The sequence below is a fragment of the Corvus kubaryi genome, unplaced genomic scaffold (genome assembly GCF_017639235.1).
Source record: "Corvus kubaryi isolate FWS band 111438036 unplaced genomic scaffold, C.kubaryi_AGA036_p1.0 133, whole genome shotgun sequence".
NCBI classification, from domain to species: Eukaryota; Metazoa; Chordata; class Aves; order Passeriformes; family Corvidae; genus Corvus; species Corvus kubaryi.
The window spans coordinates 7,316,853-7,337,792 of NW_024580667.1; the positions used below are offsets into that span (position 1 = coordinate 7,316,853).

Below are 20,940 nucleotides of genomic sequence, written 5' to 3' on the forward strand. Positions count from 1 at the left end.
TTTCCTTTCCTTTCCTTTCCTTTCCTTTCCTTTCCTTTCCTTTCCTTTCCTTTCCTTTCCCCTTTTCCCTTTCCTTTCCTTTCTTTTTTTTTCCCTTATAATTTACATGATTTCTTTTTTATTTTTGTTTTTAATTCATGGCAAGTTAGAGTCTAATTTACGGTTGGGGTTTTTTTTTTAATCTAATTTGGATGCATTTTCTGTACTCCACAACATGGCTTATATATGTTGGCTTTGGTTATTTTATGTCTTAAAATCTGAAAAACATTATGCTGTTTATTGTCAGTAATGGTAAGCAGTTCCAAAATTTCCATGAGTTCTTAGCGTTTGGAGCATGTCTGAGGTTGATGCTTCAGTCATGTTAATTAATTACTAGCAGTTTCAGTTGATAAACCATATACCTTTACTGATTCCAAGAAGTTAGTTTGGTTTTGAGGTCGTTTACCTGTAAGTTTCTCAGTGAGGATTTACTCCAAGGGATGGGAGGCAGCTCTTCTAGGGCTTGTCTTCTCTTTTTTTCCAGTGGAAACACCAGCAATATGCACTTGTCAAATAAGATGGCACTAAGAAACCATAGCTCAGATCTGCCTTTGCTGACACCCTTACTTTTTACACTGTGCTACCCTTTGGAACTGTGGACATTTGTCACTGTTACTTCTTTTCAAGTTGGGGAAAATAAAAGTAGGAGTATGGAACGTATTTATTAAATTTTGCTTTAGCTAAATTAGTTTTCATATCATGTCACTGCTTTAGTCCTTTTATGTCTGATACTATTTTCCTTTCTGCTGATTGGGAAAAGGTACCCAGCCCAGCCTCAATAGAGTGAGTTAAAGATGGACATAAACATTAATTCCTTTCATTTTTACTATCTTTCAGATGCTAATATGTATTGGAACCTTCATTAAGCTGTTGGTCTTGATTTGAAATACTTAATACCTTCAAGGCAACAGCTAGTTCAGAACCCGGCAGATTATACTGAGTTTAAATATTCCTTGTAGTACCTTTCGTTTTAGACACATCTATTGAATCTTTCTGCTATCATATTCCTAATGATTTTTTTCCGTTTGGAATTATTCAAGTTCTTCTGGGTTTTATTAATCTCAATAAATTTGCCATTTTGCTCTTCATACCTTTTTCCCAGTGGTTAATTACTGCACTTCATACCACCTTTTACTACTCCCTTGGAACAGGCTCCTAATGCTCAGGGTTGAACATTATTTACATTATATACTCTTAATCTCAGTTTCGTTTTATTCAAGACGTTTCTGTAACAAAACTTTGCATCCCCAACTTGCTTCCTAAATAGCTGCTTGTGTAGGGGTTATGATATACTTTATGGATTTCTTTGCATAATCTGAAGTAAAGCTAAATCGTCAGTTAAACTGATGAATGCATCAGTTATGTGCTTATTTCCAAGCCTAAATTTGGAAAGTGGTTTGAGAGCAGGTAGACATATGTTAGGGAAAAGAAATGCATCTCCTCAGCTGTTGGATAAATTATCAATAATATGTAGAGGATACTTGCTTGACAGTGAGTACAAAATGATAGATCTCAAGCCAAATTGAGTATCTTTTTAATGTAAACACCTGATAACTATTTCAAAAATCATTAAGAAGGAAAGAAACATTGCAAATCATGCACTACTTAAGAGTTAGATTTGGATGACTCTGCCAGAATTGCCTGTGAGAACGCAAAGTTTCAGGTATATCCATTTTTATCTTGTCTCTTCATAGCAGAACAGTCAGACTTCCTCATTCCCAGACTTAGAGTTTTGGGTATTTATGTCTCTCTCCACTCTGTCAAATGGTCCAGAATTGTTGTTTGAAGGGTTATGATTTCTTCTGCGAAGAACTTTAGTCTTTGAAATTCATGCAAAAAAGAATTGAGGTAGAACTATCAGAGAACATCCTGTTCCCTTTGAAGTCCGCTGAAGGTTAGCCATTCATCTCAGTAGAGTTAGGGTTTTCTCTGTAAGGCTTTTTTATCAATCACATGCTGAAGTTCTGTAGAACTGAGAGTGAGTTGAGCACCATCTGAATTTGCTGAATTGGGCTCTGGAATTTCATTACTTAATTATTTATTTATATTTGCATGATCCTGCGGAACAGAACTAGAGCTGTAGTTTCCTTCCATGTTGTTGAATCTGCATAATAATAAATTATTAGTATTTCTCTATATTATTATATTTCTCTATATTATTCTCATATTACCTCTGTGGTTGTAGTTGTTGTTTCACCATTTTCTGCAGCAGATCTATTTTAATCAGATTCTCCCTTATAGTGGAGAACTTATTCTATATTTCAGTTTTCTGTAGCAGTCTGAAACTTCCTGAAGAGTAAAGAATAAATATACAATATGGAATGGTTCTTTGCAACTAATATTTTTTTTATTAGATTATATAGATAGAAGAAGCAGTAGGCAGGCTACTTTCTTTCCTTCTTATTCAGATGCTAACCAGTTTTGGCTACCAGCTGCTTCTGACCTGAATATTACAGAGCTGTTTTGTTTTTTTCTGATTAGCATTTTATGCTTTTTAAAATACGTTGACAGAATATATGTTTTAATATATATTGAGTCAGTCTGATCTGGCAGCATCTTTGAGTAATGTGAGTACTACTTGAGGCCCATGTTTTAGAGGGGAAAAATAATATGTGTGTTTATCTAAGTGTTTATTTAGTGTTACTTAATATGATGTGTGGTACAATAAGAACTGTAAGTGCTGCCAGACAAGTTTTCCAGGCTGGGAGCTGAGGCTTCTCTCTCTTGCATTGTAGCAAATCACTTTTTTGCTAGGCCATGGAGTTCACCCCTCAGAGGCTGATGCTCCAAATGAAAACTACACTAACAGTTCAATAGTATCCTTTGTGAGCTGTAATTGATTTCATGTAATGCCATCAGTGCATTTCACAGTCTTATTAAATCTAGTTGTTTGTACAGTAAGTAAGGCTAAGAAAACAAGCGCCTTTAGAATATAATTAATTTCATAATCAGTTTTAATTATACTTTGCTGTCTTAGAAAGCAAAGATTTTATCTTACTAAATTGCATCTGAGTAATTAATATGCATTTATTAAATGGCACAGTTGACTGCCTTGGAATTTTGAAAGAATGATATGTTTTGGAATGCAAGGAAAAACTTAATTCTACGTATTAATAGACTGTGAAGTATGAAGAAGACTTAAACAGAACAATAATATTTTTGCTTCTTTTGGTAGAATGAGAGATTAGTTTTGTCTGTTTGGTTTTAGTTTTGATTTTAGGGTTTTTTTCTTTTTCTGACTTCTCTCTTGGGAATACCAGAATTGTTAAATGTTGTCTTCCCGTGTCTTATTGGGCCATTGAATTATACAAGGATTAGACTGGAATCTGTTCCATGAGTTCAGAGAATTGAGGTGGGGGGAGTTGTGGGGTTGTTTGTTCTGCTGGACTTTATTTTGTTTTTTACTTTCCTTTGGATTTTTTTCTTTTTACTTATTTAGTGGTTTAAGATACTTTTTTAGAATTTTGATTGAGGGCTATTTAGAAAAGGCTCTGGACTGAATTAATCAGAATATTATTCTGTGTCTATAAGTAATTTTTAATGATACCTCATGTGTCTGTGATTGTTGAGTATTGCTCAGATTCCCTTCTCTTTAACCTGATAACAGTTAAGATTTATTCTCTGGAAAGTGATTGACTTTAATGAAAATTTATCAGGTGATTAGAAATCACATGTAAACAAACTGTTTTCGATAGTATAAAAGATAACGTCTAATTGATTGTAATTACAAAGGAATCCCCTTAGTTTCATTAATGATTGTTCTGTAGCTCACCATGTAAGTGTGATAATCTATGGTTATGATGAACATAGAGAAAATGTACAGTTATAATATGTTTTTATATATTCTTCACCTATGCTGAGGCAAGCCGAGAAAGTGACACAAAAGTGATGGAGGCAAGAAAAGCCTGTTAGAAAAAATTCCCTCTAATTCTCATTCTATTTTCATCCCATTAAGAGGCATTTTAGGAATTGTACTAGTTTGAAAACAAACCGGTGGGAGGCACCAAGTCAGAATAACAATTTAATAGGGAAATTAAAGAAAAGGAGAAAAAAAAAAAAAAAGAAAACACTGGTTCAAACTAACAAAGTCAGACTACAACCTGACACCCTGTTAGTCAGGGTGGTGGTGGCCATCCGATAAAATGGTGGCTGCAGTCCTCCTGAAGTGGTGGATGTGGTTCTGTCAAAGCAGTGATCCTGTAGAAAGGGGCTGCTCTTCCTCAGAAAGTCCAGTGGTGGCTGTGTAGCTCCTGTCCTCTGGAAATCCAGTGGAAAGGTTGTCTGTGGTGTTCAGAATCTCAGATTATATCCAGATGGGATGCTTGGTTCCTCCCTCTGGGTGGAGCATCTCACAATGGGGTAATGAGTCGTGAGACCAAGTGTTGATGAGGCTCATTAACAGAAGATGGTCCAGAGGGAGTTATCTCTGAGTCAGGCGGCAGGACAATGATGGGCCATTAACAGAAAGATAGTCTGGGGGGAGGAGGCAAGGAAACACTGCCCCTCCTGATTCCAACAGCTCATGAGGATGGTAATGGAATATACTGCAACCCAGGACAGGAATGTAGGATCCCATAAGTGAATAGAGTATAAGAAGAGACAGAAATTATTTTTAAAAATGAGAAGTTTTACTCCAGGATAAGACAGATCCCCTTGTGCTGATGTTGGCAGGTGCTTAATTAAAAAGGGGTTGTTCAGAGGTCCTACACAGAAGTCCATGTATGTGATTTTGTTCCCCAGGGGGTGATATTTCCTTTGTTTTTAGCAACTCTTCTCAGTCTCATAAAAAATACTATAGAAGAGATGGGGGATTAATATCCAAGGTTCATCTGAAACTTTATGAATTTATCTGAAACTTTATGAATAAACACAGGGTTTGGGATGGTTTTTTTTCTCTTTTAGCTATTCATTATCAATTGTGCTTTAAAAAGAAATGTGTGGGGCAAACAATCTAAATTCAAAAATATATTTTCAAATTGATTTAGTATCTTTAGTGACAAAGAGGAAAATGCTGGGAGAAGGGTTGATGATTTTTGTTATTTTCATACAAGTCCAGGCTATTTCAAGAAGGTCTATGAGAGGTATAAATCTAGAAACAAGCAAGCCAGTGAATAATAGCAAAAGAAATCATTTCCCTCTCTTGCTGCATCCATTTTCCTAAGTACAGAAACACCAGAAACATATTTCTTGTTTTGAAGAGATTTATTATACTCTGTTCAGAAAACTGTTCGGGAAAAACTACTTGCATGTTGCATAGTATAGTGAGTAACTGTTCATTGAAGCATTTCCCCCTTTGCCTCAGCAGATTTTTAAGAAAAGACAAATTATGTGGGCTTATCACTATGATCAGGAGATGTGTTAGAATGTTCTAATTTTCATAACTGAAGGAACTGTCATCAGTAAGGAAACTGTCTAATTATCAGGGAAAGAGCATGACTTTGTCCATATGAAGACATTCTGAGTTCCAATCGGAGCATGGAAACGTTGAGGGCTTTTGTTCTTCCTTCCTATGGAAGTAAAGAGAATCAGCAGAGAGCTGCCTTTGTGCGTTTATTTTGGACCAGCTGTTGCACTTAATCTCTCTGTATGCACAATTATGTCTGGAATTTAAAATTACTTCACTGCTTATTCATTTGTTATAAATATGGATAGTGCAGCCAAGGCAGAGATGCCCTTCAACTTGTCTGAAGAAACCAAGTAAGCTCTCAGGCAGTAGATCAAGTTGTTGAGAAATTAGTGTAAGGCAGAAGTACTGCACTGTTGAGGTTTAACCCCAGCCTTCAGCTCATGTACTGGGCATGATGTTCTGTGGCGTGGAATGTCACTTTGGACAGCTCAGGTCACCTGTCCTGGCTGTGCTTCCTGACAGCTTCTTGTATCCTCTACCTGGCAGAGCATGAGATACTGAGAAGTCCTTGACTTAGGGTAAGCACTGCTCAGCAACAACTGAAACATCACTGGGTTATCAACATTATTCTCACAGAGAATACAAAACACAGCACCGTACCAGATGCTAGGAAGAAAATGAACTCTATCCCAGCTGAATCCAGGACATGCACATAGAAATACAGACCAAATGATATCACTGGTAGGAATCCTGTTGATATAGCTGAATCAGCAGGGGCAGCACCAGTATATTCCCACTGGGATCCCTAAAAGGAGCTTGTTTATTCAAAGACCTGCAAAATGAAATATTTCCTTCCTTAAGTTCTCCACATCTTCCAAACCTCAGGAAGATATTAGCAGTGATAAGATCAGGCAGAGAGTTCTAGAAAGTAACTGTTGCCTTTTAGAAGTAGATTTTTCACCAGGTTTGTCCTTCAGTCCTTACAGTAACAGACTGAAGCACAAAATGACTTTAAAAAGAAGCCCAAAAGCCTGTCTTTAGAGTACAAAATTCTGTACCAGCACACCAAAGCTTTCCTGGTTCCTCATTCAGAACTCAAGTAGTTTGGATGCTGGTGTTGTAGCTCTGAGTTTGGTTGCAGTTTGAGGCTTTCTCACCATTTACAACAAAGTAATTTCAGAGGTAGAGTTGCACACAGATGAGCAATCTCCAGTACTGTAGGATCAACTTGGTTAAGAACGTTTTCCAACAAGCCAGACAAAAGAGTGATACTAGGACATAAGCTTGCATGTATAAAGATCACTCAAAAAATTTATATCCACATCCACATGCCAGTGATCGACAGCAGACAAAACCTAGTACCTCTGTTCAGATGGGCAAACTAAAAGGCTCATTTATGCAGAAGTGTGACTGGAAAAATCCCAAGTGTCCCTTACTGTGGTGTTAAGCTAATTGACATCCAGAAAACCAGAGGAAAGCAGTACTTAAAATGCTGTCTCAACATTGTTTTCCCCACTGCATGTTGTATCAGGAATTCCAAAGTTAATCTGCATATTAATCACTTACTAGCATGTATTAATAACTTCAACTGGCACTGTAAAATACAGTCCCTAGATTCTGAGAGAAAGTTCCTCTAACCAGCATTCCCAAAATTAACGAATATTATTAATTTTGACTTTGACTTTCAAAATTATATCAGTAATAGTTATTTTAAGAATTTAATTTTCATATCTGTGACATCTCTGTGTTCTAACTTTATCTGAGGTTAAATTATTCTGCCTCTTTGATTGGTTCTTTATCAGTCCAAGTTAAAGCAGCTGAAGAAAAGTTACCAGTGAGAGCTTTAATTTATTTAGTAGTAAAAATTAAATATTCCAATAAAGCTTTGCAATTGTTTCTTTGTCATATTGGTACAAGGGATATAAACCTAATGAAAAATGTGCAAACTTTTTCCAGCATTAACAGGAAGAGGCATGTAGTTCAAATTCTCTGTGATAGTTGGCTGCAGATAAAGGAAATTCAAGTAACATTTTTTATTTTATTGCATTTTTTGTTGTATGGAACTGTACTTTTAGAAAAGAGAAAATACAGTTATAGAGAGAGAACTACAAGAACTATAGAAGTAAAACCATTTCCTGATGCTTTGTCAGCCAGTAGTCCAGCATATTTTACTTTATATCTCAGTAAGATAACTTTAGATCACTACATTCTGCAGATGGAAGTGTGATTTAGTGACCTATTGAACACCGAATGATACAGAGTTGCTTTACTTTTATTGCTTTTAAAGAAATACCTGGGGAACAGAAATTTGTTACTTTGTGCTCTGCACTTACTGTGGGTCCTGTTTTCTGGGTATCTCAAAGCATTATTCACACACTGACCCTCAATGTATCTCATACTGTGAATAAGCATTACAATTTGAAATACATAAATAGATACTCATAAATGTGAATGATTGATTCCAAATTATGTAGCGAATACCACAGTTGAAGAAAAGTCTGATATTCAGGCTCACAGAGCCTCTACAAACACTCTATTCCTTGTGTTGTATGGGATTGGGTAGTGTTGAATGAAGTACTCTTGTGATACCTTCAGTCACAGAATCACAGAACATTCTGAGGTGGAAGGGACCCACAAGGATCATCAAGTCCAACTCTTACTGAGACCATCATTCCCTTACCTTCCGCTCCCTGTTTGATTCTATATCCAGATGTTCGGTGGTATAGAAGTTGTATTTTGTTTTATATATTTATTTTGCATGTATGTCATGGTATGAACTCTGGGTTTTAGTTAAAAACTAATACAATACCTTGATTATGAACTTGAGGATAAAACAGATTTAAGGTAACATAATTTTCCCCTCCTTTTCTTCATGAACATTTTTATACTGCTATATTTAAAAAGATATTAGCTTTAAAAGTTCTCAGCATGACAGCAATGTCCTGAAGCAGAGGCTAGTAACCTTCCTTTTTGGTGGATTTTTTTTAAAAACCCTTGAAAACATCGTCCTGTCAGTGTAAATGTTCACACAACACTTGACTCACTTCCTCTCCCACCACTATCCCCTCAACTCAAAGCCTTCTTAAAAGAGCATCCTAACTTCTGTCCTGCAACAAAACTCATACGACAACTAGAGTTGGTGAGTCCACTCTCACTGATGCCACCAGCTCCTAAAAATCAAATTTACAGGGATGATTGAAGACCAGCTTGCCAACTTTTAGACACAAAAAAAATTTAGTCTTGTGTAAAATTCAAATTATCTAAATTATAGCTGATTTACTGTTGTAGTCAGGAGAAGAAAATTTACTCTAACCTTGATCTGGTATGACAGATGTGGATAGACAAGGGAGGAGAAACTAAATTCCAGAAATGCTAGTGTCTATGTTTTATAGAGGGAGTGTAGTTTGCCTGTCCTCTGGGTTTCTAGATGCAAATAAGATAAATTCCACCTTTAGTGTTTCTTCCTTGAATAAGAGGCTTTTGGTTATAGCCTGTGTGATTATTTTTATATCATAGTAGAACAGATTAAATCATGATTATTCTATTAAAATATATATTTTTAAATTGTTATTACTATCTTTTAGTATTTTAGGAGTATGCTGTAGTGTTTGCACTGTGCAGTTTTCCATTTACACTAAAATATAGTTCTGGTTACTTCCTGTTAATTTCTTACAGCTTGCATTCCCTATAAAATTAAACATATCTGGATAATAGAGACTAAAGAGAAAGCATCTTTATTTTGGTTTTGTGCAATAATGTCCTGTTCAATATACATATTTCTTTCTTCCCTATGACTTTCTGCAGTTTATCATATGCTGGATTTGATGCTCAGTTTTATTCTTTGTGTTTAGACCTTCTTTTCTCATTCTAACTTCATACTTTTGTAGTGAGAAAGCCAAGTAGAATGAAGTTTACTGATTTGCTGCAGAACTGCCAATGTAGCCGAATGGTTATTGCATGTTAGCTGTACCAAAATTTAAAATGCAAAATACTACATATTTTCTGATGGGTGTCTATCTATGCTCATAGATAAGAAACATTTTTCTGTAGACTGAAAGGATTATGTGCCATAAGATTTCTGTGCATCATAGAAGTGACAGAAGATTCTTCATGATAAAAACTTCATTCTTTGCCCAGGTCAATAAAATGCTATATTTTTTCATGAAGTCTGAGGCTTTCTCTAAAACACAAATTCTGACTTGAGTAATCCTTCAAATTGCTTTCCCTTTGAATATCATTTACATATCTGTGCTTATGTTTTGGCTTTTTTTAAATCTCACTATGTATTTGCAGAATGTTATTATTAGAGTATTGTTATGTATTTATAGGAATTCAGGTGTACAGTAGTTAAAAATATGCCTTTCATGTTCTGAAGGAACTGGGTGAGGAAAAAATGTTATATGTGATTCTGCAAAGGCTATTAACTACCATGCTGCACACTGTAAATTGCATTATAATAATGCTGGAAAGCATATCTCATAATAGAATTGTGCTCTGAAGAACTGAAAAAAATACATTCAGTTCATGCAAGTATATTCCATTTCCAAATTGTGTTGAATAAATGTGATGCTGGTTTTGAGCTAAAAGTGGTAAATAGGTCAATACAGTATTTTCTAGGTAAAAGAATTTCTCTGTCTTATTATCTTTTAATGTACATTGCTAGTATATTTATGTATAATTTCTATGTAATTATTCTTTAGTTTAAAAAAGAACAAATTCTTTCACTGAAGTTATTTTAAATTTCAAGGGTAGCCTACCCACAAGCCATGTTTATGCCCACACAGAATAAAGTTGGGAAAGAGATCATGTTCACTATTCTTCAGCTGAGTGTTTCCTACTGACAGCCCCCTGGGGACACATTCTAATGCAGGCTAAGCAGTGCCATGATGTGGAGAATTCTTGTAGGTGGCAACAGGTGCAACTGAGGTGAAAATCCAGTCCATTTTTAAGCTTTAAAAAAATTGATAGATGAGTTTGTAGTGAAGCGTTCAATAGCTTTCTCAGATGTTGAATGAAAAATTAAGTCTTTTTTTAACAAAAATGGTTGGGAAAAGCAAATAAGATGTCAAAGGATTAAAAATATAACAGAAAAATGGCAGTTCTTGTGGCATTAGTCTCTCAGGGAAGATATTTTTTTCCTGAAATGGTTGTCCTTGTCTGTACTCTGACTGAATTTTTCTGTTCTTACTATCCTCTGCTGCTGTTTACTTATATGCTTGTCAAAAGCATGTTAAGTCAGTGCCACTTGGCAAAACTTGTGGTGGTGTGGTTTTTTTCTTTTCTCACTTCTACTACCGTACTGGGTTTTAGGGTGATATCATTACTTTCCAAGGAGTACAATCACTTCATGACAGGGAACAGGATTAGAAAGAGAGATTAGCACTTGGAAATTCCATTACCTCCTCTGATAAATCACAACTTGAGAAATTACATCTACTTGAATCTAGTATGCTAGTCTCTCCCTAAAAAACTATACAACTAGACAGGAAATCTATAGAGATATGTGAAGACCACCACAGGTGTGTAGACTTAACATAGGTGTGCATCAAATTGCATTCATTCCACTTGAAATAATGCACATTACCAAATGACCTTACTAAGTATTTTCAGAGCTTAAAAAATTATTTTGTTATCATGGTGATATTAAACAAATATGCATGTAGTACAATAGGTAAGTAACCTTGACAGATTCGTGTTAATGAACGTCATACTTAGCTGCTCATGTTTCTAAATCCATATTTTGCTCAAGTTCAAATTAAAAAAGTCAGTGAATACGTGACACCTGCATTGTACATGAATGCTGATGTAACACAGATCTGCTTTAATGTTTTTTCAGCACAAGAATTGCTGAAATCTTTTGTGTTCTTTCCTAATCTGTGAGTTAGACCTTCCCCAAGGATAAGATAGCCTTTGTCTTTAAAACTTGTATTTTATCATGTAACTGATAGAGATCATTCTTGTAATTTATCACATTCATATTGAAAATAAAACAGTAATATAAAAAAAGAAACCACAAAACCTACCAGAAACTTCAGTGTTATTAGCATTTAAGGTGCCGAACACAGTCTCCAAAGGTTTTAAGTCATGAAAACTAATCTTCAAATTTATCATATCATGCAGTGGTCAGGAACTATTTTGTGATTTCTAAAAATAAACAAGAATTTCCACTGTAGTGTAAGAAAATAATCTTTTATTAAAACAAACCAGGGAATTACTTCTGATTTTCAGTTCTGCATATTTTAGGCATAACACTTAGAAAGAAGTGGTTTTGCTTAATTTTGTATCAGATGAATTTCATTTACTGCTTCTCAGGTGAAAATATAGAAAAAGAACCCTACCTGCCAAACCTACAGTGCAAGTTCTGTAGCTAATGTATCAGCATACCTACTTCACTGGTACATGAAAAATACTTAGTGTGTCTTTGTTATATTTTGATTTAATGATTAAGGTTTTTTTCTTGCAAAGAACAATGTATTTGATTATTTGTACTTGTGCAGGGTTTTTGAACGTGAAGCAGCTCTGGAATCAGCCCTAAGAATGTTGCAGCAATTCTACCTGGATCTCGAAAAGTTCCTTGCTTGGCTTACAGAAGCTGAAACAACTGCAAATGTCCTGCAGGATGCTACACACAAAGAAAAGACACTAGAGGATGCCAAAATGGTTCGGGACCTCATGAAACAGTGGCAGGTAAGACAAGCACTTCAGTATAGAGGCATTTGAGAAACATGCGAATTTATCAAGCATATCTGATATTTATAGAAGTTATATAATTTGCATCAGGTTTATTCTTTGTAGCTTAACTGAATTAGTTTTTCTCCATTACTTTCAAATACATGAGAAATGTTAATTTGGTAGTCTATTGTCAACACGCTCTGTTGCAGTAATAAAAAGAGATAACAATGCAAATTTTCATAGTAAATGGCTGGACAGTTTTCATACAGTTATTTTCCTCTGGGGGAAAAAAATCTTAAAGTGAGATAATATTGTATTTAGTGTTTCAGAGAATCTTGAGGAGAAAGAAAATTAATTAGTTGAGATGGTGCTGTTGAACTGTGTTGTTATACTTCCACTGCATTTTCTTCACTACAGTTATTGAGAGGAATACAGATATATCTGCTTGAGGCCTTAAATTCCTTAAATTTGAAGTTGATTGGCTGTTTGGAAGGCAGGACCCTTTCTTCCAATATTAATAGAATCATAGAATAGTTTAGGTTGAAAAAGACCTTTAAGATCATCAAGTCAACCATTAACCCAGCATTGCCAAGGCCATCACTAAACCATGTCCTTAAGTGCCACATCTACACATCTTTTAGTAGCTCCAGGGATGGTGACTCAGCCACTTCCCCTGGGCAGTCTGTTCCAAAGCTCAGTGACCTTTTCAGTGAAGAAATTTCTTGTATTCCCTCATAGTGCATGATTTTGCTATTGACAGGAAGTTCAAAACTGGATATTTAAAGCACTGGATACTCTATGCCTTAATTTATTTATTTATGAAAAACATACTGTGAAAAATTTAAGTTATAAGTGATTAAAAAAAAGAGAGTAAATTTATATAGTAGTCTAATAATTCTTAACTATAAAATAAATTAATTTATTGTGATGGGTAATATTTGCAGTAGTCATAACCCAGTGCTCTGTATCAAGTCTTTATTGTGAAAGCTTTTTGTTCAAACAGGTACAGTTTCCTGATAGCAGTGCAAATATTGCCTATCTATTTGCTAAAAATGGGTAATGGAGCACAATTTTATCAATAGAACAATTTTATGATGACAGCTGGATGATCAGGAAAGAGACTATGGCTTTTCATTCTGTTTCTCAGGTATTGCTGCATTGATTCTTCCAGGCTTCACACCCTGCTTGTAGGAGTTCTCTCTCACAATTCACTTTGATGTATAAGGATGAAAAGCAAGAACATGACATAAATGTGTAGTTTGCACACAGTTTATGCATATAAAAGATTCAAACAAAAAGGAGCTTTACTAAGTCACAGAAGTCTCAGAAGTATGTATTTATGTGCTTTGTGGAAAGGGGTTATTGTTCACTAATCCATACAACCAGCCACATAAAACATAAATAGTGATAAGCCTTTTTTTAACTCTGTATTGTGGGTCAGAAATGTACTTACCCTACACAACACATCAGGCAATGACTGTACTGCAAGAAACTCTCTATGTAAATTGTACATGTATCATAACAGACACATTCAAATACAGTCCATGTCCTCAACATGGTTTGTTATCATCCAGTATACGTAGTCAAACTGCAATCCCTGCCCCAACATAGAAAAGATCCTAAATGCTTTCAGTCAGGATTAGAATTTTCCAACTTACTTTTTTCTTTTTCCACATGAAGTCTTTTTTTTTCTTCTCTCACCAACCAGGCTGAATCCAGATCCTAGGAGGTAAAATAAAATGGTGCTTTCTGATTAAAGATCAGTGTCTCATGCGTCTTTGGAAAGAAACTTTGACTCCTTGGGTTTATAGAATGCATAGAAGTTATGGTCAAATATAACAAATGGATTTAGATCTTCAGTCTCTGTCTTGCTCTTTATGCAGTTCCATAGACTTGAATAATGTGAAAATAGTCACTAGGACTTTTCTGTTTGAATCTGATATTTTTAACCACTAGGTGTAAAGCAGTATTTTGATAAATAATTTTCTACACAAATAATGAAAAACCTAAATTTCTGAGCTCAGTAGTAGCTTTGTACCCTTGTCAGTACAGATGTTTCTCTCACTTTAAGTGATCCATCAGTTTTCTGCTTTACACTCTCAAACTTTATTTTATTTCTTTAAACAATTGGGAAAATAATGACTTGCTGTACAGAAATTTTTTATATAGTGACAGTTGCTTGTCTAGGAAAATCTCACATTTTTAGGCATTTGTTTTCCTTTTCATGTTCACAAACCATTAACTCAGTAGTCACTAATAAAGATTAATCTTTCCTTAGTAGTTAGCAGTTCATTCAGTAGCAGAAGGAGAAAGGTGAGACTTATGTAACTGCACATTCTAATTACCTGATGATGTAATTATATTAAAATGTTGCATTATAAACACCCTGTTTGTTTGTACAAGCATGCATTTGCATGCATCATTTGTCTGAACTGACAGCAATGTAATAGTTGAGGTGATTCACACAGTTAAAATACTTTCTGGAGAATTTTCAAGGATACAAACCCATTGCTCCAAGGAGTTGTATAATTATGTGCTGCTTTTTTTTTTCTAGCTGAAATACATCTTGTGTCCTCATGAGGCCTGATTTGATAAGTAACCATATGAGGGAGATGAAAATTAATTTCACTTTCTGCTTTCATACTTCTAGTGATATGAACTCTCGACAGTGTTAATTATAATCGTGGGTCAGTTTACATGACACCAGGCCTGCTGGTGATAGATGAGGTACACCTGTCTCAAAGGGGGAAAAGGATCTTTGCACAGGAGTTATCAGGGTTTAGTGAAGAGTAAACTGAATTTGAAGGGAGAGAGATACAAAACCAGGCTCACTTGAGATAAGCCTGGGGACAGCATTCCAATGTTAGAGGGATGGTGTGCTAGTGAGGTCCTTTGGTCTGACATCTCAGTAGAGGTAGGGGCTGGAGATCCATGTGGCTTCAAAGCTACAAGAGTTATTGATGGGTTAGACACCATGGAAGCACCTGAGAATGGTCACACAGGAATTAGAGGTTCTCCCCGCAGAAGGGTGGTGGGATCAATAGCCCGAAGCCTACCTACACCAATGCACACAGCAGGGACAACAAATAGGAGGAGCTGGAACCCATTCTGCAGCTGGAAAACTATGACACAGTTGCCATCACTATGGTGGGATGACTCACACGCCTGGAGTGTGTAATGGGTGGCTATAAATTCTTTAGAAGGGATTGGCAAGGCAGGAGAGGTGGTTGGACAGCCCTGCATGGAAGGGAGTGTTCTGACTGTCTAGAGCTTGATGCTGGTGACAACAGCATTGAGTGTTTATGGTTAAAAATCAGGGGAAGGCCAACAAGGAGGATGTTCTGGTGGGAGTCTGTTATAGACCTCCTACCAGGATGAAGAGGAAGATGAAATATTCTATAAGCAGATGTGTGAAGTCTTGTAGTCACTAGTCCTTTTACTCATGGGGAACTCCAACTTACCAGATGTCCTCTGGAAATGGAGAAACACAGCAGAGAAGAAGCAGTGTAGGAGGTTCCTGGATTGTGTGGAAGAGAACTTCCCCAGCATTCTCCTTGAGAAACCAACTCTTCATGGCTTGGATGGGTGTGCTCTTTGCTGGATAAAAACTGGCTGTGGGGCCAGGCCCAGAGAGTTTTGGGGAATGGAGTCACAATCCAGCTGCCAGATGGAGACCTGTGGTGCTGCCCAGGGCTTAGTTTTGGGGCCAGTCCTGTTTTCTGAGGAGTGACTGAGGGACCTGGGGGTGTTTATCCTGGAGAAAAGAGGCTCAGGCTTTCAGCTTGAAAGGAGGTTGTAACAAGATGGGAGTTGGTCTCTTCTCCTAAGAGGAAATGCCCTCAAGTTGTGCCTGGGCATGTTTAGATTAAGTATTAGGAAAAAATTTATCATAGAAACAGCTGTCAAACATTGAAACAAGCACTGGCTTCCCAGGGAAGTAGTTGAGTCACAATCCCTGGATCCCATGTCACTTAGGGACATGGCTTAGTGGTAAAATTGGTGGTGTTAGGTTGATGGTTGGACTTGATTATTTTAGAGGGTTTTTCCAACCTTAAGAATTCTATGATTGTATGAAGTACTTTTCTTGTCTGTCTTTTTAGTAATAATCGTATGTGACACTTTATGCAGCTTATGTGATATTAGATACAATTTTGAAGCTTGTGTGGATTTATCTTGTTACTTTATGAATGCAATCAGTTAATATTAAGCCTGTAGATTAATATAATCACAGATTTTTTGGACTGAAATTTGACGAATACTGCATGTGACACCTAGTTAAACAGTAACTAGAGAATGCTTTTATATTATATACACAGTTTACAAAATATTTCTAAAATAATCTATGATGACTGACAAATTATTGGTGGTATAGACCTGACTAAAAGTATTCCAGGATACGATAAATGAAGCAAAGTTAATACTTAGGCATGAAATACATAGCAGATTTATTTTTATTGCCACCTTCATGCTCACTTAGCCTATAACCTAAGTAGTTTTCCATTAGAGGCAGGAGTTTTGCTGCTCATAATATGAAAAACATGCAGTGCCTCAAGTTATACCTAAGAATATACAGCATGGGCAGTACCCTTCTTTTCTCACAGTGATGTTTTTATCTAAAACAAGGGACATGAACAGCAGGCAAAGCACTCTTTTCTATTCCTAGCAATGCTTCAAAGGGGCTCACCTGTTTTTAAGGTGTCCAGGCAGCTGTTTTTTACAGTAGTACAAAGCTGAGGTAGATACATATTCCTGACATTTCTCAATTATTTATCAGAATAGGTTCTTTGAAGATAAAACATTGTTTCCAAATTTATTTCAAATATAATTTGTATATAATTGTCTAGCACAGTTCATTTTGTGACATGATCTATGGATTAGATGATAAATCTCACTAAAAGAGAAGAGAGAAGGTATATGTAATATTCTTGCTCATTTCAATACTAAAAAACATTTAATAGTAATTAATTTTCAAGTTCTTCCATTCTCTGTTCTGAAAAACTTTGTCATTGTCCTTTCTGAAATACTTTTTCAGTCGCTTTTGCTTATAGTTGTTCTCTGAAAGCTTTAAAAATCATACATAATCTTCTTCCCTTACCTGTTTCTTTAAAAAGTTTAATTCTCCATATTTGCCTTTTGTACTAACTTGTTGCCAGTGCTAAATTGAAATCTGTTCTACAGTACCTGGAATAAAATAGCAACTGTCTGAGCCATCTTACTCCACTGAATAATAGAAGAGAATTTCCAAAATCTTGAGTTTTAACACAAGTGCTCTTAAACCTAATCTGAGACAGGGCTAGATAGTACCTCAGAGTGAATTTTTATCTCAGAGTGGATTTTTTTAAAATATTGGATAATATTACTTTGAAAACATGAATTTCTCAGTATTGTAATTAGCAGTCATGAGGAAGGGGAATAATGTTCTTTTGTTGTTAACAGCAAGTGTCAAATACTGAATACTTTCACAGGAGGCTCAGGTGCTGATTCTCAATGGGCAAGACAATAATACATCTGTTCTTCTTAGCTGGATATCAAAGAGAAGTAGTCAGAAATCAGAAATAATTTTGTCACTGCTTTTTGTCAAATATTTGGTATCAGTTTGTTTAGTCTGGATGGTCTGTATCATAAAAACAGAAATGTATTGCTGCTGCAGCTTGCCTAGGAATTGATACATTAATGTGTATTCTGCTTCTGCCCTCCCCATTTCTGAACTTAGATAAAAACCCCTTATCAGCATTAATATTCTTTTGGGAGGTAAAAGGCTCGTTTTATCAAGAGATCTAGTACTCTGTTGCTAGAGTGAGATGTAAGTACTCTTAAAACTTATTCTCATGAAAATAAACAGCTCTCAATTGTCAGAAATCTCGCATATAAAGTGGGTGTTTTCAAATAAGAATATAAATTTCTTCTTTTAATTTCTCATTTGCATATGTTCTCATAATCAAGGTAGAAGAAAAATCCAATTTTTAAAATGTGCTAAATCACTTAGTATATTCACACTTGATTGATTTATGTACTTCCTCTGTAAAAGCTTATTGAGGACACCAGAGGATGGTCTTAATTTTTCATTTGTACATCAATGTTCAAACCCTACTATCTTTAAACACAGATTAGATGGGAAAAGCTTTTGTAGCATGAAGTGTGAGGTTCTGTTGTGTTGCTTACACAATTATTAGAGGAGAGCATGGAAAAATCACAGGTAGAAATGGAATGGAAGGGATGAGAGGGTTTGCCATTATTCTGAGCGGGTTCCAGTTCCTACATTTTTCTCCTGACCTTATAATTTCTATAGGATGCCTCTCTTTGTGTAGACTTTTCTAAAGCAGGCTGTCCCACATCCAGAAAAGGGGATGGATGGACTTTCTCCTAATCTTTCTAAGTATATGTCATATTCCACTGTAGCCCATCAATTTGAAGTGACAGGAACTAGACTGAGTGGTTGCCAGAACTTTGAAGAGTTCTGCCATTCCACCTTCCCGTGACCATCAGTATTTACTAGTACAGTCTAATCTGCCATTTAGTTCTTCTAGTCACTTTGTATTGCTTATAGCACATTTATTTGAAAAGTGAATAATCAGTAAAAACTAGGCAAAAACCCAATGGTAGCCTTTAATATATTCTGATGATGAGTTTAAAAGGGTATCTGTGCCTTGTGCAATTATGCCTCCTACCAGACTGTTCAATACACTTGGCTAAAGAGCACATAATTTTTCATTTGTGAAACCAAATGTGTATTTTCCCAAGGCAGGTAAAAAGAAAAAATGATTCTATTGTGGTTATTAACATATTAATATAAAAAGGATAAATTGTACAGTGCATAACTGAGGAAAAGTATTAATTTTGGCTTAGGGCAGATATCTTCCTGAATATGTAAGAAGTCAATGACCTAAAAAGAATACAAATAAGGAATAAAATAAAAAAGTACAAATCATTTTCAGAGAAAAGTTATACTGGTTTTGCAAAGGGTTTTTAGACAGTACTGAGAAAAATAGTTGTCTTCTAAGAAATGCCCCCAAATTTTCTTTTTTATGAGTATATAGCTGCCATGTCACAGGTTTTCTGCATGTGAATTTTTTTTTTTTTGCACAATACTGGCTGTTCTGTATTTGCACTGTGCAGCAGTTGTTTACTGTAGCAACTCCCACTATCTGAACCAACAGTGTTTGGCAAAAGTAATTTTTCTATATCAAGTGTCCCATTTCATTTTCTGTCAGAAGTTTGGACTTTATTTCAACTGCTGAAAAGAATTTGAATCTCTTCAGTCAGCACAAAGTTCCACATGTTCATTTATCCTTGCATGTCACATTTTTCATTTGAATAATTTATTTTCATTGGATACCATTTCATTTTGTATGTTTTCTCTTGAGTAGATGATTCCATTTTGTTGATGTTCACCACATAAACTGCCATTTATCCCACATATGAATCAAAGACTATTTTTTTGTTTATTAGTACAGAATTATTATGTCAGCCTGTTTTGCAATTATTCCAGTGGGTTCATCACCTGTTATCACTGATAATATTAGCAACTTTCTGGAAGGGGACCTTTGTCCTTCTTTGTGGCAGTGCTGTATTACGTTAGGAGATTGTAAAGTGGTGTTCAGGATTTTCCATTTGGTTAAAATGCATGTTGTTTGAGAGTTCAGAAAGTCCAGCCTTAAGTTATAGTTACTTTTCATAGTTTTACTGTATTTTGTCTCAGTAAATGTAACTAGATTTGGGCTTAACTTCCCTGAAATTGTTAGTAAATAATGCATTTTCAGAGATTGAATAATGTAATGAAAATATATAGCTACTTAGTACTCTTTCTAGGGTTTATAATTGCTATTTTTTTTTCAGTTCTCTGATTTTATATATATATTTTTTATGGGGGGGGAGGTCATCTGATGTTAGGATGCCTACCAAATACCCTAATATAGCAGTACTGAGCTGTTTCTCATGAGACTGAGTGATGTTATTTAGGGCCTGTGACACTGGAAATCAGATGGAAGCTCACAGATTCTATTATATAGGTTCTACTTTTATATGTATTGTATTTATATATACATTCTATTATCTTTCATATATATTCTCATGTGGGTTTAGGCTTATACAGATAACCGGTTCACATTGCGGGCTACATTTTTTTTTCAAATAACCAGTGAATTTTCTTTAGGTGAAGTTAGCAGGATGCAAACACTGGTGCAAGCAGCCACAAGCTCTGCTGTTTGTATCCAGGTATCGGTTTAATGTACTGAATAACCAGATTATGGGAATGCAGTACTGTCCTCTCTCCATGTTTTGTCTGCCTTAAAATTATTTAGAGGCCACATAGCCAGTTTCTTGTGTATGTGCCACCTGTTCGTACTGGAATTCTTACTGCAGGTGATGCAGAGTTGACTTCAGACACCTACTTTTAAGTGCTAATGGTGTGTGAGCTGTTTAAGTTCTGATAAGAACTGGTGGAATCTAGAAAGTTATGCAGCTGGCCAGATGCAGTTATCCCATTTTCTTCACCTCCCTAGCAAAGCAAGAGCAGCTGTGTTTGTATCTCCTTAAGCCATGAAGAAATGTTCAAGAGCTGGTTCTGAATGTGTTTTGCTGCAGGAATTTTCACCAGTGAGCTCAGCTTGGTTGTAGTTCCTTGTCTTCCCAGTTCTGCACAGACAAGGATAAGAGAGAAACACTTCCAGATGACAGTTTAGTCCAGCTAAGGTGGGGCTATTTGACTCCTGGAGAAACACATTCCTCTCCTCTGACTTAGAGAGAGCGTAGGAGAAGTAGCTAAATAACTCAGACTGCACCAGCTGCCTAAACTTGGTGTAAAATGTGTGTGTGTTCTCCCTCTCTCCCTCTCGTGTGTAAATGTGGTGGGGGTTTTGTGGGGGTTTTTCACTTCATTTGAT

At 35.8% G+C, this 20,940-nt stretch overlaps 1 protein-coding gene across 11 annotated transcripts in view; it reads left to right on the forward strand.

The window, feature by feature from the left end:
- DMD (dystrophin) overlaps window positions 1-20,940 on the forward strand; it is a 1,181,561-nt gene that overhangs the window by 928,010 nt on the left and 232,611 nt on the right. For all 11 annotated transcript variants that reach the window (XM_042035506.1, XM_042035543.1, XM_042035536.1 and 8 more), the window contains one exon: window positions 11,884-12,073. In XM_042035506.1, coding sequence (XP_041891440.1) covers window positions 11,884-12,073 — 190 coding nt within the window. The remainder of the gene's footprint in view (window positions 1-11,883; window positions 12,074-20,940) is intronic.